We start from the raw sequence: 9,864 nt of genomic DNA, 5'->3' as shown, positions 1-9,864 counted from the left end.
CCAGTGGGCCACAGGCACACACCCCCCCGCCCCATTTTAAGGCCACTTCCACCTCGTTTGGTCACTTTATTGTCGCAGCTCAGTAAGTTCCATAAAGACCCGCGTGAAAAAATAGCTCTGAGCCCCTCCCCGCTGGGCCCCCGTCCCGCCCCGCCCCCCCGGGAGCCCCCCCTTTTGGCACAGCCCCGCCCCCCCCTTCCTGAGTCAGACACCCCCCCCAAAATGGGGGGCACACCCCCCCCCCCAAAAATAACCCGAGATAAATGGGGAGGGGGGATTGCACCAATCCCGGGGGTGGGGTAATAAATTATTCATGAGGAGTTAAGAAATAGTAATTAAGGGGAGGGGGAGCTCATTACAGCGCAGCCCAGGGGGGAGGGGCTGGAGACACCCCCCCCCCCCCCAAAAAAGCACGAGGCAACAGGCCCCCCCCCCCCAAACATGCAGCAAATTGGGGAGGGGGGGGGAAGGTTGGGGAACGGTCAGGGAGCAATTAGTCCTCATTAGCATATCATTTGCATAGGAGTCATTGCATAAGGCTCCCGCCACGCTGGGGTGGGGGTGGGGCCCCCCAAGCCCGTGGGCTGCATTGCATAGAGGCCACAGGGCCGAGGGAGGCCCCCGGGGAGGGGGGGTGGTAGGCTGGGGGGGAGAGATCAGGCCCGGGTGAATTCAGGGGGGTTTGGAGTCGGTTGTTTTTTGCATATAATGATAAATATGGGTGGTACGGACATGCAGACATGCTGGGGGGGGGGGCACCGGGGGGGCCCCACCCCCAAACTGCCCCCCCCCAGGGGCCCCCCAGCAGGGGGAGTGGCTCTGGGGGGGTCCCGGCCCCCCCCAGTGGGGCCAGGGCCTGTTGGGAGGGCTCCGGCCTAGTGCCATAACCATGGAAACGCAGCCTGGCCTGGCAGTGGGGCCAGGCCTGGTGCTGTTGCTGCGGAAATGCAGCCTGGCCTCCTGGCCTCGCACTTGGGCCAGGCCTAGTCCCGTTGCCATGGAAACGCAGCCTGGCCTCACACTGGGGGCTCTGGCCTGGTGCTGTTACCATGGAAACGCAGCTTGGCCTAGTCCCATCACCACAGGAACACAGCCTGGCCTCACAGTAGGGCTCTGGCCTAGTCCCATTACTGTGGAAACGCAGCCTGGCCTCTCAGTGGAGGCACCAGCCTAGCCCTGTTGCCATGGAAATGCAGCCTGGCCTCGCAGTGGAGGCACCGGCCTAGTCCCATTGCCATGGAAACGCAGCCTGGCCTTGCAGTAGAGCGAGGCCTAGCCCCATTGCTATGGAAACACATCCTGGCCTCGCAGTGGAGGCACCGGCCTAGTCCCATTGCCATGGAAATGCAGCCTGGCCTTGCAGTAGAGCGAGGCCTAGCCCCATTGCTATGGAAACACATCCTGGCCTCGCAATGGAGGCACCGGCCTAGCCCCGTTGCCATGGAAACACAGCCTGGCCTCACATTGGGGCCAGGCCCCCTGCTGATGCCCCCCACCCCGGGGTGCCAGCGCCACCATCAGGGGGACATGGGGGACACCCGGGCGGTGGCCCTACCTCCACCGTGGTCCTCGGCCATCGAGTGTCCGGCAGCTCCAGTTATTGCTTGCAGGGGTGGGGAGCCCGGGTGGGGGCAGGGGGAGACACACAGAGACAGAAGGGGGACATGGGGGGGACACAGACGACAGTTTGGGGGGGTGGGGGGCTCCCCAAGTCCTGAGTGATCATGGCGGGGGGTAGGGAGCAGGGACCCCCAAAGATGGGGGGGTCCGGCTCCAAAATTGAGGGGAGGGGACACTCTAGAAAGTGCAGTGCAGCCAGGCGGGGTGACAGGGGGGAGGGACACCCCCCCACCCCCTTTCACAGTCTTTTAGGGGACCCCCCCATTTTGAAGGGATCCAGTCAATTTTTTTTTGGGGGGGGGGGGAGGGGGTGTCCCTACAGCCACCATTTTGAGCCTCCCCTCAGCCCCACTGCCACTGATTATTTTTACCGTTTTGCCCCGTTCTCTGCCCAAATCCCCGCTGCAGGGGGGGTGTGTAGGGGCAGGAAAAGGGGGTGTTGGGGTGGGGAGGAGGGGTCTCCCCCCCACCACCACTTTAAAGGATGGAGGGGATGGGGGAACGGGGGCGCCGAGGAGGGCCAGGGGAGCCGAAGGGGGGCGCAGCTGGCGCCACCCGCACCCCTGTGATGCTGTTGAGGCTCCGCGACTTCTCGTAGCCTTTGGGGAGACAGAAATTTGGGGGGGGGGGGTGTCAGTATCCCCAAATCCCTTCTCAGGGACCCCCCAAACCCCCCCCAACCCCCTCCCTTCCCAGGGCTCACTAAACCCTCCCCTAAGGAAAGCGGACCCCCCAAAAATTTGCCCCCTCCCCCCAAAGTTGTACAGATCCCCCCCCCCAAGGGGTTTAGGACCCTTCCCAGGAGTTGGGGACACCCCCCCACCCCCCCCAAAGGGTTTTAGGAACCTTCCCAGGACCTGGGGATCACCCCCCAAGTGTTTAGGACCCCTCACCCAGGGAAATGGGGACCCTCCCCAAAAGATGGGGGCTCCCCCTCAGGAATACAGGACACCCTCCCTTAAAATGTGGGAGCCCCCAGGAGCTGGGAGCACCCCCGAGGCTTGGGGGACCCCCCAAGGGGCATTGGGGGGCGAGTGGGAAGCATGGAGGGAGGGGGGCACCCAGGCTTTTGGGGACCCCCTGCCAAGTTGGGGGGGGTCCCAGGAATCCGGGTACCCCCCCTGCCCCCCCAAAACGCCAGAGGGGACCCGGTGGGGGGGTGAAGCAGCGCCGTGCGGGGGGATGGGGGGGGATGCGCATGCGCAGGCTGTGCGAAGTGGGCGTGGCCAGGGGACCCTCCCCCCCCCCAGCTGACCTGCGGCGCCGTCTGAGGTCTCAGGCGGTGACGAGCGCTGGGGACAGAAGGGGACAGGGGACAGGGTCACGCGGGGACAGGGACCCTCGTGTGGGGGGACACACACCCTCCTACCCTCCTACAGGGACCCGCGGGGGGCGGGGACCCTCATGTGGGCCAGGACCCTTACACCACGATAGTGGCCCTTGCACTGGGACAGGGACCCTTGCCCTTACACGAGGATGGAGACCCTCGCACCAGGACAAGGACCCCGGCACGAGGACAAGGACCCCCACATGAGGACAGGGACCTTCACCCTTGCACAAGGACAGGGACCCCTGCACGGGGACAGAGCCCCCCCCAGTTACACAAGGATGGGGACCCTCCCACGGGAGACACCCCTTCGCACAGGGACCTGCCCCCTCACACGAGGACGGGCCGCCCCCACCCCCAGCCAGCCCCGCTGCTTGCACGCGCGTGTGCAAGGAGCACCCAGAGCCCCCCAGCGCCGGGGGGTCTGTGCAAGCTGTGCTCCCCCCACCCCCTCCCCAGTTCTCCCAGTTCAGGGCAGGGGCAAGCACCCACCTGCTCCCACAGCGGCGTCTGGGGGATGGGAGGGGGGCATGCGGCAGGGGGACAGGGCGGGATGGGATGCCCTGGGGGGACTCTGGGACCCCCAGAGGGGGCAGGGTGGGACCCCAAAGGGTATTGGGGCACCCTTTGAGGGGGGGACCCTGCCAGGGTGCCCCCAGGGGGGGCTGTGGGTGCCCTGGGTGGGGGACTGGGGTGCCCTTTGAGGGGAGGGGGGACACCCCAGGAGGTGTCAGGGTGCCCCCAGGGGGCACACAGGGGACAGTGGGTGCCCTGGGGGGACCATGAGGACCCCAGGAGTGCCCTGGGGGGTGGATGCCCCCCCAGGGGCTATCGAGGTGCCCATGGGGGGGCTGTGGGGACCCCAAGGTTATGTGTGTGAGGGTGTGTGTGTGCTTGTTGTGGGGGGTTGCAGCACCCACCTTTCCGGAGAGGCCCCTCAGGGGGGGGCGCGTAGTCAGGGCCCAGCAGAAAACAGGCTCGGTCACGGCCGCAGCGTTCCCGGCCCCCTCCGGCTGTTGCGGGGGGCCCCCCCCGCTCCTCGGGGGACAGGGGCTGGTCGATGGGGGGGCAGTCCTCCTGCGCCAGTGCCGCGCGCCCTGCTTCCCCGTTGGGGCGGGCCTCTGCAGGAGGGGGCACCCATCAGGGAGGGCACCCACACACTGGGACTCTGTGGCTGGGTGCCCCCCCATAAAAGCCCCCCCTTGGTTTTGGGGTGCTGCGTGTTGGGCTGAACCCCCCCCCCCCATATAAGGCTGAACCCCTCCCTCAGTTTTGGGGTGCAACATATGGGGCAGAACCCCCCACTCTGTGGGGATGAGCACCCCTCCCAGGAACAACCGCCCCCATGCACGCTTCTGGGGTGCCACATATGGTGTTAACCCCCCCAAAACCGCTACCCCCCACTCCAAAATACAGCCCCCACAAATACACCCCCCAAAAAAATACACCCACCACCCCCAAAATAGCAGCCCCTCAAAAATACCCCCAAAATGCACCAATCTCCCCAAAATACCCCCCAAATACATGCCCCCAATACCCCCTCCAAACCCACCCCCAGATATGCCCCCAAAACACCCCCCAAAAATAAATATATAAAACAAACTAAAATATAAAAAAATCCATAAAAAATAAAAAACATATAAAAAATAAACTCCCAAAATACACATTCCTCCAGAAATATCCCCCCAAAATACACCCCTGAAATACCCCCCCCAAAATATACACCAGGCTCCCCCAAAACACAACACCCACTCTACCCCGTGCCCCCCACCCCCCCCAGCATCAGGGTGCCGCTCACCAGCCCGGTTGATCTCCACCACCTCCTCCTGCGCCAGGGGACAGGCCGGGGGTCTGCGGGGGGGCAGGGGGCTGCCAGGTGGGTTCTGGGGTGCAACGGGTGGTCCGTAGCCGGGTGATCCCGGCTGGGGGGGTCTGGGAATATGTTTGTTTTTTTTCTTGGGTAATTTCTGCTTGGCCATGGCCAAGGAGTAGTACATGCCGAAGTTGTTCACAATGACGGGGACGGGCATGGCGATGGTGAGGACCCCCGCCAGGGCGCACAGAGCCCCCACCAGCATCCCTGACCAGGTCATGGGGTACATGTCGCCGTAGCCCAGTGTGGTCATGGTGACCACAGCCCACCAAAAGCCAATGGGGATGTTCTTGAAGTAGGTGTGCCGGCTGCCCGTCACGTCATCGGGGTCAGCGCCGATGCGCTCGGCGTAGTAGATCATGGTGGCAAAGATCAGCACCCCCAGCGCCAGGAAGATGACGAGGAGCAGGAACTCGTTGGTGCTGGCACGCAGCGTGTGGCCCAGCACCCGCAGCCCCACGAAGTGGCGCGTCAGTTTGAAAATGCGCAGGATGCGGACGAAGCGCACGACACGCAGGAAGCCCAGGACATCTTTGGCAGCCTTGGAGGAGAGGCCACGCAGTCCCACCTCCAGGTAGAAGGGCAGGATGGCCACGAAATCGATGATGTTTAAGCTACTCTTGACGAAGTCTCGTTTATCCGGGCAGAAGCTGACACGCATGAGGAACTCGAAGGTGAACCAGACGACGCAGGTGCCCTCCACATAGGTGAGGAAGGGCTCAGTCTCCACCTCCACCGCCACCTGCGTCCCCGTCCCGTTGCCCGTCAGCACCGTCTCAGTCTTGTTGATCACCCGGTTGAAAGCCTCATGCGTCTCCAGGCAGAAGGTGGTGATGGAGATGAGGATGAAGAAGAGGGAGGCGAAGGCGACGTACTGTGAGGGCAGGGGGAGACGGGGGGTGAGGGGGGGGGAATGTGGGCACACAGGTTCCTGACTGCTCCCACCCCCCCCCTTTATCCTGAACCCCCCCAGACTAACACAGAGGACCCAGATGTCCAGGCTCCTGACCCACCCCCAATACCCTGAACCCCTATATAATCACTCCCATATATTGATAGGAAGACCCAGGTGCCCGGGTTCCTGACCACCCCCCAGCCCTGACTCTGATATCCTGAACCCCCCCTGACTAACACAGAAGACCCAGGTATCCAGGCTCATGATCCCCACCCCCCCACCCCACCCCACCCCCAACACCCTGAACCCTTATATAATCCTGAACCCCTATATAATCACTCCCATATATTGATAGGGAGACTCAGGCGTCTGGGCTTGTGACCCCCCTGGTTTGCTGAATCCCCAGACTAATATAGGGGACCCCAGGCATCTGGACTTCTGCCCCTCACCCCCAAATACCTGAGCCCCTATATAATCACTCCCGTATATTGATAGGGAGACCCAGGTGTCTGGGCTTGTGACCCGCCCCCCCCGCAACCCGTTTCACTGAACCCCCCCAGACTAATATAGGGGACCCCAGGCATCTGGGCTTCTGACCCCCTCCCCCCCCCCCCCAATACCCTGAGCCCCTATGTAATCACTCCCATATGTTGATAGGGAGACCCAGGTGCCCGGGTTCCTGATCGCCCCCCACGCCCTGACTCTGATATCCTGAACCCCCCCAGAGTAACACAGAGGACCCAGGTGTCTGGGCTCGTGAATCCCCGCCCCCCCCCCCGCCCCCCAAACCCCTATATAATCACTCCCATATATTGATAGGGAGACCCAAGTGTCCGGGCTCGTGACCCCCCCAGTCACTGACCCCCATAGACTAATATACGGGACCCAGGCATCCAGGATTCTGACACTGCCGCCCCCCCCAATTCACTGACCCCTTTTATATTGATGGAAGGACCCAGGCATTCAGGCTTGTGACCCCCCACCCCAATTCACTGAGACCCCATATAATCATGGGGGAACACTGGGGGTCCAGGCGCTTGACCTTCCCCCGCCAGTCACCAACCCCCATATTTTAAGGGAGGGGATCCAGGGGTCCAGGCACCCAACCCCCCGCAGTGACTGAGCCCCCATATATTGAGGGAGGGGGTAGGCACAGGGACATGGGGGTGACAGCGGACACAGTGGGGGGCACAGGGGGTACACAGGGGACACGCAGGCCTGGCTGGGGGGCCACAGGGACATGGAGGGGTACACAGGGAGGCAGGGGGACATGGTGAGGGGCACAGGAGACATGAAGGCCAGGCTGGGGGGAGTGTACAGGGACATGGGGGGTGGACGGGGGACGTGGGGGGGAGGTATAGGTCAGGCTGAGGGGGTTCGGGGACATAGGGGGATACCGGGACACACACACACAGGGGATGGGGGGTTGGGGACACGGCAGGGGGGGACAGGACAATATGTAGGCCAGGTGGGGGTGGGGGATTTGGGGACATGGGAAGGGGGGCAGATGACACTGGGGACGTGAGGGGGGATATAGGCCAGGTTTGGGGGGGCCAGGACACGGGGAGGGGGACAGGGGGGGACCCAGGGGACAGGAGGGATGTAGGCCAGGCTGAGGGGGGGTTGGGGACACAGCAGGGGGGGGATGTAGGCCACACGGGGGGGTGAGCGAAGGGGGGGGGACCCGGGGTGGGGGGAGGGGATGTAGGACAGGCCGGGGGGGGAGGGGGCACCGCAGTGCGGTCCCGCTTCCCCCCCCGCCCCCCCCAGGCCCGCTGCGGCAGGATCAGGGCCAGTGCCTGTGAGGGGGGGGGACAGGGGACATCGGGGAGGACAAGGGACGTTGGGGGGTGACCACACACTGCGGGGGGGAGCACAGCACCCCCTTCCCTGTCCCCAGATGGCCCCATGTCCCCTCGTCACCCCCTGTGCCACCCTCCGGCGTCCCCTCATGGACCCCCCCCGGTGTCCCCTATCCCTTCAGAGCTCCCCCACCATGTCCCCGCAGTGTCCCCAGCGCCACCCCCAACCATGCCCCCCCCCGTCCCGTCCCGCAGTGTCTCCGACCCTCAGAGCTCTGCGGTTCCTCCTCATGGGTCCTCACAGCCCCTCACAGCCCCCCCCCCAGCCTCCCCAGATACCCCCTGAACCCACCACCTCAGAGGCCCCCAAAATCACCTCATCCTTTCAGAGCCCCCTCAAGACCCCTCAGACACCCCTAATCCCCCTCGCAGACACTCAAGAACCCCTCAGAGCCCCCCACAAACCCCCTCAGATTTCCCCATCCCCCCTCACAGACCCTCCAGATCCCCTCAGAGCCCCCTAAATCTCACAGTCCCTCTAGATCCCCTCAGACTGCACTAAACCCCATCAGATCCCCAAAACTTCCTCGCAGATCCTCCAGATCCCCTCAGACTGCCCTAAACTCCTTCAAGAGCCCATAAATCTCCTCACAGACCCTCCAGATCCCCTCAGACTGTCCTACACTCCCTCAGAGCCCCCGAAACACCCTCACAAACCCTCCAGATCGCCTCAGGCACTCCTAAACCCTGTCAGGTCCCCAAATCGCCTCACAGACCCTCGAGATCCCCTCAGAGCCCCCAGATCTCCTCACAGACCCTCCAGATCTCCTCACATCCCCCTCTAGCCCCTCAGAGCCCCTAAATCTCATCACAGACCCTCTGGAACCCCTCAGAGCCCCCTCAAAGTCCCCAAACCTCCTCACAGACCCTCCGGATCCCCTCAGACTGTCCTACACCCCCTCAGAGCCCTCGAAACCCCCTCACAAACCCTCCAGATGGCCTCAGGCCCTTCTAAGCCCCCTTAGAGCCCCTAAATCTCCTCACAGGCCCTCCAGATCTCCTCAGAGCCCCTAAATCTCCTCACAGGCCCTCCAGATCTCCTCAGAGCCCCTAAATCTCCTCACAGGCCCTCCAGATCTCCTCAGAGCCCCTAAATCTCCTCACAGGCCCTCCAGATCTCCTCAGAGCCCCTAAATCTCCTCACAGGCCCTCCAGATCTCCTCAGAGCCCCTAAATCTCCTCACAGGCCCTCCAGATCTCCTCAGAGCCCCTAAATCTCCTCACAGGCCCTCCAGATCTCCTCAGAGCCCCTAAATCTCCTCACAGGCCCTCCAGATCTCCTCAGAGCCCCTAAATCTCCTCACAGGCCCTCCAGATCTCCTCAGAGCCCCTAAATCTCCTCACAGGCCCTCCAGATCTCCTCAGAGCCCCTAAATCTCCTCACAGGCCCTCCAGATCTCCTCAGAGCCCCTACTCTCACAGACCCTCTAGATGCCCTCAGACCGTCCTACACCCCCTCAGAGCCCCCGAATCCCCCGCGCAAACCCCTCTGGCTTCGCTTGCCCCCATCCCCTTTCCCAGACCCCCGAAGCCCCTTACCCTTGCCATCCTGGAGGAGTAGGGGTCCTCGAACAGGGCCCAGAGCTTGGGCCGCCAACGCCGCCACCAGCCGGCCGGCCGGCCCTCCTCCAAGCACAGCCGCTTGGGCTCGGCCGGCTCCGGCGGCCGCGGCCCCTCGGGACTCTCGAAGCTGTCCAGAGCCTCCTCCGCGTCCCGGTGCTGCCGGTAGTTCATCCAGCAGCAGGCTTCCACGTCCGTCTCATCGATCCCCCAGAAAGCCAGCTCTTCCTCGAAAAGGGGCCCGCAAACATCAGCCGGGCAGTGCAGCTTCCCGGTTCGGTAGTAATTCAGGACATAAGCGAAAACGGCCGGGTGGCGGTCGAAGAAAAACTCCCCCGCCGAGGGGTCGTAGTCGAAGCGGGCGGCGGCTCCCGGCTCGGCCAGGCCGGCCAGGCGGGTGCCAGGGAGCGTCTGCAGGGTGCTGCGGTAGGTTTCGTGCCGCACACCGCCCACGTTGATCACCACTTTATCGCGTTCTGCTTGCCAACCCATCGCGATAAGCCTGAGAGTCGCGGCCGGCAGCTACCGACCGCCGCCGCCGGGCTGAGAGAGCGGAGCGGCGGCTGCCGCATCCCGCCCTGCCGCCGGGGCCGCCGCTCTGCGCAGGCGCGGGACGCGCGCGGGGGCACGCCCACCGTGGGGAGACCACGCCCACCAAAGCAAGATAAGGGCGGCCGTGAGGCGAGGCCACGCCCACCGAAGCGAGATAACGGCGAGATGAAGCTCC

At 63.9% G+C, this 9,864-nt stretch overlaps 1 protein-coding gene across 2 annotated transcripts; it reads right to left on the bottom strand.

The window, feature by feature from the left end:
• Nucleotides 1–199: 199 nt before the first annotated feature.
• LOC119148395 (potassium voltage-gated channel subfamily C member 1-like) lies at nt 200–9,727 on the bottom strand. 2 transcript variants are annotated; one of them, XM_037388482.1, is made up of 5 exons: nt 9,117–9,727; nt 4,746–5,694; nt 3,868–4,068; nt 2,876–2,912; nt 2,107–2,219 (listed from the first exon to the last, which is right to left on the bottom strand). In XM_037388482.1, exons 1-4 carry the CDS (start codon nt 9,627–9,629, stop codon nt 2,896–2,898), a joined length of 1,680 nt encoding a protein of 559 aa, XP_037244379.1. In that variant the 5' UTR covers nt 9,630–9,727; the 3' UTR covers nt 2,107–2,219; nt 2,876–2,895. The 2 variants fall into 2 exon arrangements, with proteins under 2 accessions (XP_037244378.1, XP_037244379.1); XM_037388481.1 differs by lacking the exon at nt 2,876–2,912 and having other exon boundaries at nt 200–2,219.
• Nucleotides 9,728–9,864: the final 137 nt, after the last annotated feature.

The sequence above is a fragment of the Falco rusticolus genome, chromosome 5, assembly GCF_015220075.1.
Source record: "Falco rusticolus isolate bFalRus1 chromosome 5, bFalRus1.pri, whole genome shotgun sequence".
Classification (NCBI taxonomy): domain Eukaryota; kingdom Metazoa; phylum Chordata; class Aves; order Falconiformes; family Falconidae; genus Falco; species Falco rusticolus.
Note: the sequence above shows the minus strand (reverse complement) of the source record. Positions and strands in the feature narration are given on the sequence as shown.